Raw genomic sequence first — 17,315 nt, 5'->3', positions numbered from 1 at the left:
GAATCACCTCATAGAGGCAATGGGTTCCAAAAGGTTGATACATGGAGTATTTATACAATGCATTATAAATAAAGCTATAAATTAGATACTTGTAAGTCAGTTCAGTTCAGTCACTCAGTCGTGCCCGACTCCTTGCGACCCCATGGACTACAGCACGCCAGGCCTCTCTGTCCATCACCAACTCCCAGAGTTTACTCAAACTCATGTCCATTGAGTCGGTGATGCCATCCAACCGTCTCATCCTCTGTTGTCCCCTTCTCCTCCTGCCTTCAAACTTTCTCAGCATCAGGGTTTTTTCAAAAGAGTCAGTTCTTCGCATCAGGTGGCCAAAGTATTGGAGTTTCAGCTTCAGCATCAGTTCTTCCAAAGAATACTTGTAGACTGAATTATATTAAAAGCATTGGAAGAGTTGACTTTTTAAAAAACATTATGGTAAGTATTTACTTAACGTATCTGTTCTAAAATTCCATATATTTCTGACCACAGACACCTTTAAATATAAGGGCGATGTGTGTGTATGCTTAGTCATGTCCAACTCTCTGTGACCCCATGACTATAGCCCACCAGGCTCCTCTGTCCATGGAATTTTTCAGGCTAGAATACTGGAATGGGTTGCTGTTTACCACTCGATAAATATGAAATAATTAATATAGTAACACTTTGCTCCTTTTCAGTATTTATAATTACTCAAAAAATATTTCATTTAAGTGACTATAACAAATTTTACATTATAGTCACATTAAATTTTAGAGGACAGCTGGGAGTATTTAAAATTTTTTTTAAAAAGTAAGATGTACTTTTGGAAACAAATCCTAGATAATATCATCTGAAGTATAATTTACAAAAGGATTAATAAACACAAATAAACAAGTTACCCAAATAAACTGACTTAATTAAGTGTAAGCCTTACTTTTCTTTAAAATGAGTTTATTCATAAAAGTAACCTTACTTACACATTTGCTAATAAAAATCATTAAAACATTTAATCATGATGAGCCATAAACAATACTCCAGGACATAGTGAAGGTCAGGGAAGCTTGGCATACTACAATTCATGAGGTCACAGAGAGTCAGACACAACTGAGCGAGTGACCAACAACAACATAAACAGTAATAATCTACATTAAATACAGTAGCACCGACAATGCACTTCATATTGTGCCTGGCACACACTGAGTGATCAACAGTGAATAGCTATAGGAAAAGGAGTACGTCAAGGCTGTATACTGTCACCCTGCTTATTTAACTTATATGCAGAGTACATCATGAGAAATGCTGGGCTGGAAGAAGCACAAGCTAGAATCAAGATTTCCAGGAAAAATATCAATAACCTCAGATATGCAGATGACACCACACTTATGGCAGAAAGTGAAGAGGAATTAAAAAGCCTCTTGATGAAAGTGAAAGAGGAGAGTGAAAGAGTTGGCTTAAACCTCAACATTCAGAAAATGAAGATCATGGCATCTGGTCCCATCACTTCATGGGAAATGGATGGGGAAACAGTGTCAGACTTTATTTTTGGGGGCTTCCAAAATCACTGCAGATGGTGATTGCAGCCATGAAATTAAAAGACGCTTACTCCTTGGAAGAAAAGTTATGACCAACCTAGATAGCATATTCAAAAGCAGAGACATTACTTTGCCAACAAAGGTCTGTCTAGTCAAGGCTATGGTTTTGCCAGTGGTCATGTATGGATGTGAGAGCTGGACTGTGAAGAAAGCTGAGCACTGAAGAATTGATGCTTTTGAACCGTGGTGTTGGAGAAGACTCTTGCGAGTCCCTTGGACTGCAAGAATATCCAACCAGTCCATCCTAAAGGAGATCAGTCCTGGGCGTTCATTGGAAGGACTGATGCTGAGGCTGAAACTCCAATACTTTGGCCACCTCATGCGAAGAGTTGACTCACTGGAAAAGACCCTGATGCTGGGAGGAATTGGGGGCAGGAGGAGAAGGGGATGACAGAGGATGAGATGGCTGGATGGCATCACCAACTCGATGGACATGAGTTTGAGTGAACTCCGGGAGTTGGTGATGGACAGGGAGGCCTGGCGTGCTGCGATTCATGGGGTCGCAAAGAGTTGGACACAACTGAGCAACTGAACTGAACTGATGACCTAGAGTTGTATTATTGCTATTTATTGTCAGTGACTATTTTTACTTACTTCAAGGAGACCTGACAAGTACTTCCCACAAATGTCGAGTGGCTTTGTGAGAGGAGAGTGTGAGCTCCACCCCGGACACGCCGTGAGGTGGGCCATCCCCCGCAAGGTCCTCTCGAGGGACGGCAGGCCATAGAAGTGAGGAGCGTCCGTGACTCTCAGACACTGCAGTAGTTTCAGGGCCAGCTGTGTTTGGAAAACGTAAAAAAGCTCCAAGCATTTCCTGTGTACGTAAAGGAGGGAAAGAAATCAACCACTGAACAAATGTAATGGGTTTAATGGGCTTTCTTACTGGTGGTAGAGGGTTACTAACAATTCACTGTATCAGAAAAGAAGGAACTAGTGGAAATGGCAGAAAATACTCCCTCTTAAGTCTTTCCAAGGAAAACATAGTGAATATACCATCCAGAATATATAATGTAAAATACAAGTAACAATTACACTGAAAAATGCATAAATGGGTATCATATTGACAACTGACAATGAAATTAAAAGTTAACACAGAATTACCACATGAACCCACAATTCTAGTCCTAGGTATATACTCAAGAACTGAAAACATACATTCACACAGAAATTTGCAGATGAATGTTCGTAACACCACAATTCACCACAGTGAAAGGAGGACTCAATGTCTACCAGCAGATGAACAGATAAGCAGAACATGGCATATCCGTCCAGGGACTATCATTTAGTCACTGACATCTGCTATAACGTGGTCAGACCTTGGAAACATGATGCTAAATGAAAAGAGCCAGACATAAAATGGTCACGTATTGTTTGACTCCAGTTATATGAAATGTCCAGAATATACAAATTCATCAAGATTAATTAATGGTTACCAGGGGTCTGGATAAGGGTGAATGGGGACAGACTGCTCTGGGGTAATGAAAATGTTCTGGAATTAACCAGTGATAGTTGCATACTGTATATATATCAAAACCCACTCAATTGTATACTTTAAAATTAAAATTATGAATTTAAAATTATGGGTTAAAATTATTAATTTAAAATTTTTAAGTCAGAGCTATGGACATACATTTGAAAATCATCAATGCAAAAATTTGTAAAGTCATAAAAATGGGTATGACTGCTCAGTCAGATGTATAGAAACGTAAGAGAGAACCAAGAACTAAGTGAAAGTGAAAGTGTTAAGCCCTTAATCATGTCCAGCTCTTGTGTGTGTGTGTGTGTGCGTGGGTGTGTGTGTGTGCATGTGTGTGTGCATGTGTGTGTGTCCAACTCTTCGGAACCCCGTGGACTATAGCCCACCAGGCTCCTCTGTCCACAGAATTCTCCAGGCAAGAAGACTAGAGTGGGTTATCATTCCCTTCTCCAGATCTTCCTGGGTCTCCTGCATTGCAGATGGATTCTTTACCATCTCAGCCACCAGGGAAGCCCCAAGAACTAAGCCTAGAGACAACAAAATAGTGTGCACACATGTATGTAAAATTATAATCAGGACTGAAATAAAACAGACCACAACAACTGATTTTTACTGAAATCTTTCCTCCTCTTAACTTGAAACAAGTGAAGCGACTCTTTGGAAATCAAAAGAAAACTAGGTTCTACATAAATGTCCCCAAACTTTCAATTATCCCAACGGTACCTGTCAGTAACGGCCTCAAAACTGAGCAGCAAGGTACTAAAGAGAGCAATCAGCTCTTTCTGGAGCTGCTGCCTGACCGCAGTGCGGACATCATCCGTTTCCTCTTGGGTCTGGGACTCCGTCAGAACCAGCAGGTCCAACAGTGGATTTGGACTCTAAAAAATGAAGTTTGTAAAACATGTATTTACTCTCTCATTGAGCTATATGCTGTTCTTCCAAAATGTTGGGTTTTTTGGTTGTTAATCATGTTCTGGAGAAACTAAGACTCAATAATTTAACATAATACTTAATAATTTAACCCTTGTAGCATGATATTAGAGAGTAAATTCTCCTTAAGTTACTTTGCTCATGTTTAAAAGTATTATTATTATTTATAACACTAGTGATGATAATATATGAGAAGACAAGATGAGAGTCTTCTAAAACAGCTTTAATACCATACAAAGTCAAATACCAAAATTCCTTTCTAAAACTGCATTAACATTACAGTATCATCATCTACAACTCTGAAGAAATTTCATTTAAACTATGAATAAATTATGGAATATATATCAACACTCATGACATACTATAAAATTCATAATCATTGAAATATAAAGTTTTAATTGACTATACTTACACAATTTAGGTAAATATATTTTAATTTTTCTATTGTTATATATTATTAATTATATTATATATATTATAATATGTATATTATTTACAGCCTTATTTACCAACATTCAACTACTGTACAGATTTTCAAGAAAAGATTCTAAAACTGAAGACCGGTATATACCTGCTACTTTCACAAACCAAAGCCACCACAACTCCCAGTGTACAAAAACTCTAACCAAAGAAGGAGATTGTTTTAAAGGTTATTCTTCTCTTAAAATAAGCAAGAATATTATGAAGTTATAAAAAAGTATATAGATCAAAAATCAAGTAATCAAAAAACTCAGAGGAAAAGTTCTATAGAAATTATTTTAATATCTAACATCTAAAATATTTAAGCAGGCTTAAAAGTTAAAAGAACTATGACATTAGGTTTTCCTGTTTGCTTTATTAAAGATATTCAGGAAAAAACTGCCTCTAAATGCTTCCTTAACTTTTTAGTAATTAAAGGATAAGAGAAAATAAAAGCAAATTCAGTAGTTCAAAATCATCCTTGGGAAAGTAACAGAAGAGTAAACTTTGAGCAATACGTCTATGTACTCTGGAAGGACAACTATCTTATTAAGAACTCAAAAATTGAGTTCACTTCAGTTGCTCAGTTATGTCTGACTCTGCGACCCCATGGACTGCAGCACACCAGGCCTCCCTGTTCATTGTCATCTCCCGGAGTTTACTCAAACTTGTGTCCATTCAGTCGGTGATGCCATCAAGCCATCTCATCCTCTGTCGTCCCCTTCTCCTCCTGCGTTCAACAGTTCCCAGCATCTGGGTCTTTTCCAACGGGTCTTTTCACATCTGGGTCTTTTCACATCTGGGTCTTTTCCATCTGGGTCTTCTTCACATCAGGTAGCCAAAGTATTGGAGTTTCAGCTTCAACATCAGCGCTTCCAATGAACATTCAGGACTGATCTCCATTAGGATGGACTGGTTGGATCTCCTTGCAGTCCAAGGGACTCTCAAGAGTCTTCTCCAACACCACAGTTCAAAAGCATCAATTCTTTGGCACTCAGCTTTCTTTATAGCCCAACTCTCACATCCATACATGACTACTAGAAAAACCACAGCTTGGACTAGACGGACCTTTGTTGGCAAAGTAATGTCTCCACTTTTTAATATGCTGTCTAGGTTGGTCATAACTTTTCTTCCAAGGAGCAAGCGTCTTTTAATTTCATGGCTGCAGTCACCATCTGCAGTGATTTTGGAGCCCCCCAAAATAAAGTCTGACACTGTTTCCACTGTTTCCCCATCTATTTGCCACGAAGGGATGGGACCAGATACCATGATCTTAGATTTCTGAATGTTGAGCTTTAAGCCAACTTTTTCACTCTCCTCTTTCACTTTTATCAAGAGGCTCTTTAGTTCTTCTTCACTTTCTGCCCTAAGGGTGGTATCATCTGCATATGTGAGGTTATTGATATTTCTCCCAGAAATCTTGATTCCAGCTTCTGCTTCATCCAGCCCAGCGTTTCTCAAGACATATAAGTTAAATAAACAGGGTGACAATATACAGCCTTGACGTACTCCTTTCCCAATTTGGAACCAGTCTGTTGTTCCATGTCCAGTTCTATCTGTTGCCTCCTGACCTGCATACAGATTTCTCAGGAGACAGGTCAGGTGGTCTGGTATTCCCATCTCTTCAAGAATTTTCCACAGTTTGTTGTGGTCCACACAGTCAAAGGATTTGGCATAGTCAATAAAGCAGAAACAGATATTTTTCTGGAACTCTCTTGCTTTTTCAATGATCCAATGGATGTTGGCAATTTGATCTCTGGTTCCTCTGCCTTTTCTAAATCCAGCTTGAACATCTGGAATTTCACAGTTCATGTACTGTGTCTCTCATTTATATTATAAGTATTTTTCTCAGTTTACCATGTCTTTATACTATATGGCTTGGCCTGGGGGTAGTAATGGTCAAGGGGTGAGAGGTCAGATTTTTCTCTCTCACTCTCTCACATACATATATATACACACACCACACACACCCCTGTAGACTACACCTAAATGTAGAAATTATGATCATGGAGCACAGTTTAAGTACAATAAAAGATGAAAAGTAGAAATAACTAACAAAAGCTAGGAGATAAAAGGGGTGGGTAAAATAGGAAAATAACTCCAAAATACAGTAAGGTCAGAAGACTAATGGAAAAAAAAAAGTTTGTAACCCATATCACAGATAAAGGGCTAATCTACTTTACGAAGGGCTCTTCTGTTACCAAAAATGAAAGAGAAAGGGGGAGAGTGTGTGTGTGTGAGCACATATGTGCTAGAGGAGACCAAAAACCCAACTGTAGGGCAAAACTTAACAAAGGCATCAAGGGACAATTCACAGAAAAGGAAACAAAAGAGCTCCAATCTTTTGGAGCTTTGTATATATCTTCGTATCATTCAAAATAAGGTTTATCTATTTAAAACAAACTCAACAGAAACACATATACATATGTCTCTGCAATTTGTAACTGTCTCCAGCAATTATAGTTCTAGGAGTTATTATTCTACGAATATACTTACATACGTAATACGGCCCACAGTTTCCATTTATGTTCTATTCTAACATCTTATGAAATGAGGATTATGTGTGTTTCTTGTAATTAACTACACAGCTTCCTTAATATCACATGTTTACTAGTGAGTTAATAAATGTTTACTGAAAGCTCACTTGACTTCGCATTCCAGGATGTCCGGCTCTAGGTGAGTGATCATATCATCGTGGTTATCTGGGTAATGAAGATATTTTTGTATAATTCTTCTGTGTATTCTTGCCACCTCTTCCTATCTCTCATCTTCTTCTTCTCATCTTCTTCTCATCTTCTGCTTCTGTTAGGTCCATACCATTTCTGTCCTTTATTGAGTCCATCTTTGAATGAAAATTTTCTTGAAGAGATCTCTAGTCTTTCCCATTCTATTGTTTTCCTCTACTTCTTTGCATTGATGACTGAGGAAAGCTTTCTTATCTCTCCTTGCTATTCTCTGGAACTCTGCATTCAAATGAGTATATCTTTCCTTTTCTCCTTTGCCTTTCATGTCTCTTCTTTTCACAGCTATTTGTAAGGCCTCCTCATTCTGAATATTAAAAAGCAGAGACATTACTTTGCCACCAAAGGTCCGTCTAGTCAAAGCTATGGTTTTTCCAGTAGTCATGTATGGATGTTAGAGTTGGACCATAAAGAAAACTGAGTGCCAAAGAATTGATGCTTTTGAACTGTGGTGTTGGAGAAGACTCTTGAGAGTCCCTTGGACTGCAAGGAGATCCAACCAGTTCATTCTAAAGGAGATCAGTCCTGAATATTCACTGGAAGGACTGATGCTGAAGCTGAAACTCCAACACTTTGGCCACGTGATCTGAAAAGACCCTGAGATGCTGGGAAAGATTGAACGCGGGAGGAGAAGGGGATGACAGAGGATGAGATGATTGGATGGCATCACCGACTAAATGGACATGAGTTTGAATAAGCTCCAGGAGTTGGTGATGGACAGGGAGGCCTGGCGTACTGCAGTCCATAGTGTCGCAAAGAGTCGGCCACGACTGAGCGACCGAACTCAACTGAGAGCTCACGATGTGCAAGGCACTATGACAAATGCTGGGTATGCAGCTGTGAACAGAACAGTCCTCCTTTACAACAATCACAATAACATGGAAAACAGTAAAACATTAACACTTAGAACTGGACATGGAACAACAGACTGGTTCCAGATAGGAAAAGGAGTACGTCAAGGCTGTATATTGTCACCCTGCTTATTTAACTTCTATGCAGAGTACATCATGAGAAATGCTGGACTGGAAGAAACACAAGCTGGAATCAAGACTGCTAGGAAAAAGATCAATACTCTCAGATATGCAGATGACACCATCCTTATGGCAGACAGTGAAGAGGAACTAAAAAGCCTCTTGATGAAACTGAAAGTAGAGAGTGAAAAAGTTGGCTTAAAGCTCAACATAGATCATGGCACCCGGTCCCATCACTTCATGGGAAATAGATGGGAAAACAGTGGAAACAGTGTCAGACTTTATTTTTGGGGCTCCAAAATCACTGCAGATGGTGATTGCAGCCATGAAATTAAAAGACGCTTACTCCTTGGAAGAAAAGTTATGACCAACCTAGACAGCATATTGAAAAGCAGAGACATTACTTTGCCGACTAAGGTCCGTCTAGTCAAGGCTATGGTTTTTCCTGTGGTCATGTATGGATGTGAGAGTTGGACTGTGAAGAAGGCTGAGCACCGAAGAATTGATGCTTTTGAACTGTGGTGTTGGAGAAGACTCTTGAGCATCCCTTGGACAGCAAGGAGATCCAGCCAGTCCATTCTGAAGGAGATCAGCCCTGGGATTTCTTCGGAGGGAATGATGCTAAAGCTGAAACTCCAGTACTTTGGCCACCTCATGCAAAGACTTGACTCACTGGAAAAGACTCTGATGCTGGGCGGGATTGGGGGCAGGAGGAGAAGGGGACGACACAGGATGTGATGGCCAGATGGCATCACGGACTCGATGGACGTGAGTCTGAGTGAACTCCGGGAGTTGGTGATGGACAGGGAGACCTGGCGTGCTGCGATTCATGGGGTCGCAAAGAGTCAGACACGACTGAGCGACTGAACTGAACTGAAACAAGTTTTACATACAGAAACATTCACAGACATATCTTTTCAAATCTATAAGTACTTTTAAAAGCATTCTCAATTAAAATTTCTAACTTACATTATATGAGCACCTTGCATTTTTATAGAGAATCGAGTCTTTAAATGAGCTTTGCAATGCATTAACATATAATGGAACATTTTTGTTTTATAAGGTCTACTATATTCTGTTTCAGTCTAGGCCCTTTTTCCTAATTTAACTGTGTTTTTTTCATGATTGTGCAAAGGTTTGTCTTTAGTAGGTTAAGTAAATCTCTACAGTATCTGTAAAAATAAAACACAAGCTAGCTTCCTGGGTTCTTGGCAGGTTCTTAAAACACATTCATCTACAAAAAGTAGAGAATAGTCAGGGCTGGAAGGGTAAATACTACAGTAAACTTACATTAAAGCCTGAACAGTCTGACTCATTCTTTCCAACCTCACCACCATTGTCCCTCTGCCTCCAGGCTTGGCTCCCTGCCTCTTCACAGGCCTATCTGAACTTCCCCGCTCTAAGAACCTCACTGAAAAATACGGTTGCAAGCTGAAAGTTCACACAGAGATCAGGTTTTGTTAAACACCACGACTGAAGGTCCCATTTAGTCCATAGACTTTTAACTTAAACTCAGTCATGTTAGGAAGGCATTCTGCTAAAAGCTATTGATTACAACAGAACGACTACTTTGCTAAACATGAGCTATGTAAAAATTATACTTTTCCATATTTCCATACACAGTATTAATAATCTTTATAAATACATCATCTGTCCAACCTAAAACTCAAATTCCTTAACAGCACTTACTTGTCTAAGAAGTAATTCTAGAAGCCAGTTTAGAAGTTCTACAGGTACATTTTTCCTTTGTTCCTTCAATAACTTACTGAGAAAATGTATGATATCTATTAACAGCTTCTCATCTTCAGTGCAAGCAGGAAGAACTTGTAAAAACCTACAGTAAAAGAAAACCATAACCATGGTTTCTAGTTCTTTAAAATAAGTGGCACCCAGATAAGTATTTAACAACTGGCTGAGCAGTGAGGGGGAGGCTGACTTGCTGTGCTTGCCAATTTCTACAGTGTAAATACGCTGCCGTGTCTTCCTGCCATGCACCGAGGGACCACACAGCTGTGGGGGGAGGCCTGCAGCTCACCATTACACACCATTCCCATCACACAGGCAGATCCATATAAACAGCTTCGAGAACACAGATAACACTGAAATGTTGTAAAATAATTAGGAAGCGATGACTCTGCATAATTGTTACCTTTATCTTTCATATAATTTGACTAGAAGTTTACAAAATATAATTTTTAAGAGTGGTTGTGTTTAACAACTAACTTGCAAAAATTCAGATAATTTAACCAACAGCTCTCAAACAAGGTGGTCCTAGCTGGCTCCAGCACACCACTGAAAAAGGCAAATTAGATATCCAAATTGTGAGAGCTACGCTAAACGAGCGTCCACGTTTTAGAAACTCATATAAACCTCGCATTTTGAAAACTGCACACTTTCTGTTTAACAGAAAGTTATACATTTTATACTAAAGTCATATGAAGACTGAAATGTAAAATTGCTGGCAGCAGCTATTTATCAGTCTTGTTTCAAATGCAGCCATCTGCTACCAGTTAAACATGTTAAATTTACAGGCCAGGGTTTTCCAGTAACTACCAAAGGACCTCCACATGGTTATCAACTTCATGAAATTCAGAGTAAAAATATCAATGAGATAATTTACTTAAGAACAAAACAAAGGCAAAAGCAAATAAAACAGCCAGGGTTACCAAGGCTTTAATCAATTCCCTGATATCTCAGCTCATTTATAATATGGACAGGATAAGCATTCAGTTTGTTTACCCCATCTTATCCTAATCACTTACTTTTGTAAGATAAACTAAGATTTTCTATGATAGGACTGAAAAATAGAATAACGTTAATATCTATAAAAAATTATAACAATTTATTTATAACTCCAAACTGCAGTAATTACGTTCAAATTTTCTCTTTTGCTGTTATAAGATATGCATTACAGATAATTAAAATCCTTAAGTTTTTCTTTCTAAAATCACAGTTCTCTCTCACAATACCGACAATAAGAACACATGCTCTTATCTTAAATGTATGGAGGGGAACCCAAATATGATCCAGTCTAGGTCTCTGAGCTGACACTGACCTGCTTAGTGTGGTGTGCCAAGACAAGGACTTCAGGGTAACCCCACAGGGGCCAGTGCCGCCCTTGAAAGACAATCGGTCATTTAGAAGATAAAAACTCATCCTTGTGAGGGCAGCCCTCACTTCCCTGTGGCCTGCAGCCTGAACGATGGAGCGGAGACAGTCCTTGAGTCCACTAGGTGTGTGGGTCATCTTCAGAGTAAGGATGTCCTCGATGGATAACTTCAGTGTATCTAAAAATCTTAACAAAGAGCAACAGAAGCTATTTAAATAAAAGCTCACAATTATTTTTAAACTAGCTCCCCCAAATTCTGTTTTATCTTTGTTTCCTTTTAATTAAAGGGTGACTCATGGCCAAAAGAAAATGTGATGTGTATCTATCAATATTAGGGTTTTACAGTAGCTTAAGGATGTTTATATTGACATTTTACTGCTTAGAGAAATATAAAATAATTTTCATCCAAAAGAAAACATTAATTTTCAATATATTTAAGTCATCACCATCACAGTAATGATGACAAATGCACATAGACTTATTAAGCTTTTACACTAACCTAGAGCACTTTTCCTAGTGAATTAATCAATCAACTAACCCAACTTTATACAATCTCTAAGACAGCAGAGAACAATGTATTGAAATTCCTTTGTGTGATAGTTTTTTAAAAGGCATGAATACACACAACCTATAAAACAAAGTAAAAATTATTATCTTCAGTGAAAAAGCAGATGACCATAAGCAAAAAAACTACTTGATCTAAAGGAAAAATAAGGACTAATTAAATTAATTAAATGTGAATGCTTTTCTACATGTGTCACACTTACTCATGGATCTCAGCTTCGGAGTTCACTTGCTTCAACACACTGTCACTCCCGTGAAACCATGACAGGTTCCAAGCCATCCTCAGCATATCTGATACCGGCTTCAAGGCCAAAGAGTCAGCAGATAACGGCAGCACCATGGAGTAAGGACTCACGGCATGGTGGCCAAGTACATGCACTGGTAGATGATACCTGAAGAAAAGGAATAAAAATAATCATGAACTTTTAAATTCTTAAATGCTACTCAAAAGGGTGAGCCACAAAGGAGAGTTAGTTCTATGCCTCCCACTTTACAATAACACGATTGTAATCTCTCTCATGATCCCGATTTCTAGCAGTTGTCACACTTTATCCTTCTGCCCTACTCCAAACTTCCCAAAACACTTGATTAAACAATTTCCTGAGCATTTACCACAGTAGGACTTCCCTGGTGGCTCAGACGGTAAAGCGTCTGTCTACAATGCAGGAGACCTGGGTTCCATCCCTGGGTCGGGAAGATCCACTGGAGAAGGAAATGGCAATCCACTCCAGTACTACTGCCTGGAAAATCCCATGGACAGAGGAGCCTGGTAGGCTACAGTCCATGGGGTCGCAAAGAGTCGGACACAACTGAGTGACTTCACTTTGTTGTATCAGAGTTGTTTGCAGAGGGAATTGACACCCCCCGAAATCAAGGCCCATGGCTACAGTGAACAACACATACATGGTGTTCAACTGAAACACAAATGTCTACTGTATGCTAACAATGTATGTTACCTTTTATTCAGTTACATGGCATGGCAGTATGATATCCATTTTACACATTATCAAAATGAGACTTACAGAGGCTAAATGAATTGCCTGTGTTCACAGCAGTCAATAACGGACAGAATCACAACTTAACTATTTTCGCTTGAGAACACAGTGGCATCTTCAATAAATTCAATCACTCTGTGTTACCAACAGAACCTACAAATATTTTTAGACCTAAGAAATATTCAACAGCAGCCTCTCTTAAAGTTAATTTCACAGTGTTTAACAGTACAGCAATGTCTAGCATCTCACATGTTAAAGAAGAATTTTGCTAATAAAATAAATCCCAAATTCCTAATTCACATATTTGTAACTGTCAGGTAAACACTCTTGAGTAGGATTTCTAAGAGGAACTTTAGCATGCTTCTTCACTTCAAGCATCTCAATGAAAGAGGCTAAGGTAGGACTCTGTATACAAATGAGACTGCACAATTTAAGAAAAGATAAATTTCAAAAATTGGAATTTTCCTTAGGAGTAACCAGGGCTCCTCAGAGAAATGGCTAACGTGAGGTCTGAGATAGGGAAATCAAAGGTGAACGATGGACGTGCCTGGTGGGGATCCAGAAGTTGTTTTCATATATGTGGTATGGAGCGGCAGGGACTGCCACATTGGAGCTGGGAGGGTGAATCACTTTGGTGGTTCCAGTGCACCACTCTGGAATACTGTTTAGGAGCCCAAGAGTCGGACACGACTTAGTGACTAAACCACCACCACCACTAAAGTTAAACGTGTAAATACCCTCTGAACCATATATGTTCAAGAATATTCTTAGCAGTTATTTATTCATAGTAGCCCCAAACAGAAAACAACCCAGTGTCCATCAGTGGTAGAATGTAAACCTCACAGCTGTATACTCTCACACAGAATACTACAGAGCAATGAAACAAAACCCAACAGTGCTTCCTGACATGACACACACAAATCTCCCCAAGTTGAACAAAAGAAGCAAAAGACAAGAATATACTTTATAAAGTGCAAGAACAATGTATAATAACAGAAATGAAAGTAGAATTACCTTTGTGGGCACAGGAAGGTAAGGAAGAAGCATGAAGTGGTTTCCGGCATGCTAATGATATTTTGTACCTTAATCTGTGTGTTAGATACACGCATGTATTTATCAGGAAAAACTTATGATTTGTAAACTTTGTGTACACTTCCATAAAAACAACTTACTTTTTAAAAAGTCTAAAGAAAGATGAATACCAAATATAATTCATGACCTGATTGGATCTTGCTTTAAAAAAAAAAATCCATGAAGGATATTTTGGATATAATTAGAGAAACTGGATCAAATTACAGAATTACTTTTGATTTTCTTAAATGTGACCATTCATGATACAGTGGTTATATAAGATAATGTCTTTATTTAAGGAGGTATATGTTGGAGTAATTGGGAGGGAAGTAAGATTATGTCTGAAACTTATCTTTAAACTGGTTGGGGAAAAAGATTACATAAAAATAAATAAATGTATTGAAAGAGCTGGCGAGAGGGAGGGAGGGAGGGAGGAAGACCTACATCTTAACAGTTGCTGAATGTAGACTGCAGGGTATGAGAGTGTTCACTGCACGGTTCTCTCAAGCTTTCCGTAGACGTGAACAGCATCAAACCAAACATCTGGTGACGGGGGCTGCACACCTACTGAGCCCTCAGAAGCCCCCCTACGAAGGAGACGGAACAGTGCTACAAGACGCGATGAAAAGCTAGATGAAACTCTAACAAACCACAGAGTCTTGTTTCCCTTTCAGTACCAGTATTTTACCTTTGAGAAAATCAAAGGAAGAAATTCTTTACCTTCTAGAAACTGAAACAGGCAGACTGAAGACTGATGGTGAAGATGGTGTGCAGGAAGGACTCTCAGACCTATTTCACAGCAGAAACAGAAAAGCAAAGAGACAACTGAGTGGACCGTCATCATGTCAAGCAAACACAACCCGCTTCCCTCCTCGACCAACGCTCAGATCAAGAAATGCTCCTGATTCTGTCATTGACTCCAGTTACAGCACGGCACCACTGCCCAACCTACTTATAAAGAGCAAACAGTGCTTTTCTTTAAGAAGTCCATATAAGAAATGACTCAGACGATGCAAGTGCTATCTGGCAGGTGGCCTCCGTGTCTCCCTCCCAGTAATCCTGCTGAAGGTCAATGTTAATCAGATGCTACCATCCTAAACATCTTCCCCAGGGTTTTTTAAATTAGTCAAGAAAAAAAAAAAAAACACAAAATTGAGAGTATATACTAAAAAATGCATTTATGATAGAATTTACAATAGTAATTATTAAATTTTGTACTTAGTAATGTTCAAAAGTAAAGTTCAGGGTGACTTTTTGAGCCAATGTGCTTTTTAATACTGCTACTCAAACCAAAAATCATACGACATACCATGGAAAGCATAAGCTTCCTAAGTCAGAAAGTTCCATGTATTGCTGCAAGACTGCATCAGAAACCTTAGACAGATATTTCAGAGCAAAATTCGTTTAATAGCTCACCACATATCCATTCTTGATACTTCATCAAATAACAGAAGACAAAACAATGCTCCAACTTCAGTCACAATCGTACAATCTTCGTGAAATATCAAGGAAACTGAGACATAAAAAGAAGCATAACTTCTATATTTTCACCTCAAAAAAGAACAAACCCCAAATTTAAAATATCTTAACTCAAAAAGAAGAGATGCCATTCTCAGAGAAATGCAATGTTAACCCAGACAAACTGACATTACTACAACAGTGGCTCTCAACCTTTCAAATCTATGCAAATCTCTGCAGGGCTTGTTAATAGAGGTTAATAGAGTACACTTGGAGGATACAGACACTACTGGTCTAGCACACAGCATGCAGTCAACGAATGTCTGCTGAGTAACGAATTTTCCTTGTTGAGTACCTAGGTAAAAAACTAACTTTGCCCTGAAACTAAATTCATCAATGAGAGATATTATCATTTATTCTCAGACTCAATTAAGTAATGATTGGAAATATCAATGAGACAGAAAAAGTATTAAAAAGGGTACAGATTATGTTAGCTTAGAAATCGCCTTTGAATCTAATAGGCACTCATAATTAGTTGACTGCTTGAATAATTTAAATCAAAATCATAAAGAAATGGTAAACTGGAATTAAGTTCTGCTGAATGACATTAATAGGAAGATAATTATTAATGAGATGAAAGAAAACTACAGATCTATAACTGCTACTCTTCCACATCAATCTATAAAAAAATTATAAACTTTTACACACTACTCAAAATGTATGAGGCCGAACACTCCGAGTCTCTAGAACTTTACCTGGTTAGCATGGTTAGCAGCTTTATCAATCTTATTTAAACTGTGTCCTATTAACTTGACAAGCAGGAATTATTAGAAAACAAGAAAATGCTAAAATAAAATGACTATATTCTAAGGATATTTTGAACATAAGTATCATTTATCTCTTAATATGTTTAATAACTGACAAAGTTAAGCATATTGAGACATCCGATCAAGACATTTCTCGTAGAATATTTAAAAGCAGTGGCCTACACTTCTAGGAAAGAAAACAGCATATAATGTTAGCAAGCTCTCTACTGAGAACAGTCAGAAAAGGCAAGAAAAATTTAAAAAGAGAACAAAATTACATGGAGTTTTCCCATCTAAATACACTACTCAATTACAACCAAACTGAAAGGGGTTTAAAAAAAAAACACACACTTTATAAAATGTAATATAACACATTGATGCTCAGAGCCATTGAGGATGGTCTAGCTCCCACTCCGCACAGACTGGGTTTATATAACTCAGGCCAGTTTAAGGATGTAAGCGGTTATCTCAGCAAAGCATCAGATCTAAAGGCACAAAATAAAACAATAGAGAGGAAACAGATGCTGGAAAGAAGGCAGTGGTGACATGAGCTTTAGCCCATCGCTTTATGGGTGAGAGCTGACCACTCCTGATGGCTACCTCACCGCGCAGGGAGCCGCCAGAGGCTTCAGCCCTCCCGGCTGTGAGGCCTACTCTGAAACAGGATTTTAAGAAAATTTCCACAAAAGTGTTAAACATTTTCCACTGCGATGGATTCTTTTACCGGCATACCCACTTTGGTATTCTGTTAGTAAAGTAGAAAGTAAATGTCACCTACAGTTAAAGAATAAACACTTAAAGCTTAAGACTGAGCTCCTTGCTATCAGAATTTATGTACCTCTGAAGAGCAGGGTCAGGACAGAAGTCTGCTGGGACAGAGAAACTCGCAGGACCGGGTCGGCGCAGAGGACCTTCCTCAGGAGCGTGAGGCTCGGCTGAGCCAGGCACTCCACCACCTGGCCGGCGGGGGAAACACAGTTGTCTATGGTCATCAGTTTTAAGATGAGATAAAATATACTTTGCATATGTGTGTGCGTGCGTGTGTGCTCAGTCGCGTCCCACTCTGTGACCCCATGGACTGCAGCCCGCCAGGCTCCTCTGTCCATGGGATTCTCCAGGCAAGAATACTGGAGTGGGTTGCCATTTCCTCCTCCAGGGGAATCTTC

The 17,315-nt window shown here is 38.8% G+C and overlaps 1 protein-coding gene across 1 annotated transcript in view; it reads right to left on the bottom strand.

The window, feature by feature from the left end:
* RTTN (rotatin) overlaps window positions 1-17,315 on the bottom strand; it is a 106,673-nt gene that overhangs the window by 49,210 nt on the left and 40,148 nt on the right. Inside the window, exons 21-28 of the mRNA XM_052660402.1 lie at window positions 16,988-17,105; window positions 15,302-15,398; window positions 14,606-14,674; window positions 12,023-12,211; window positions 11,202-11,441; window positions 9,836-9,980; window positions 3,769-3,923; window positions 2,163-2,382 (exon numbers count right to left, since the gene is read on the bottom strand). Coding sequence (XP_052516362.1) covers window positions 2,163-2,382; window positions 3,769-3,923; window positions 9,836-9,980; window positions 11,202-11,441; window positions 12,023-12,211; window positions 14,606-14,674; window positions 15,302-15,398; window positions 16,988-17,105 — 1,233 coding nt within the window. The remainder of the gene's footprint in view (window positions 1-2,162; window positions 2,383-3,768; window positions 3,924-9,835; window positions 9,981-11,201; window positions 11,442-12,022; window positions 12,212-14,605; window positions 14,675-15,301; window positions 15,399-16,987; window positions 17,106-17,315) is intronic.

This window comes from Budorcas taxicolor, chromosome 22 (genome assembly GCF_023091745.1).
Source record: "Budorcas taxicolor isolate Tak-1 chromosome 22, Takin1.1, whole genome shotgun sequence".
NCBI lineage: Eukaryota > Metazoa > Chordata > Mammalia > Artiodactyla > Bovidae > Budorcas > Budorcas taxicolor.
Note: the sequence above shows the minus strand (reverse complement) of the source record. Positions and strands in the feature narration are given on the sequence as shown.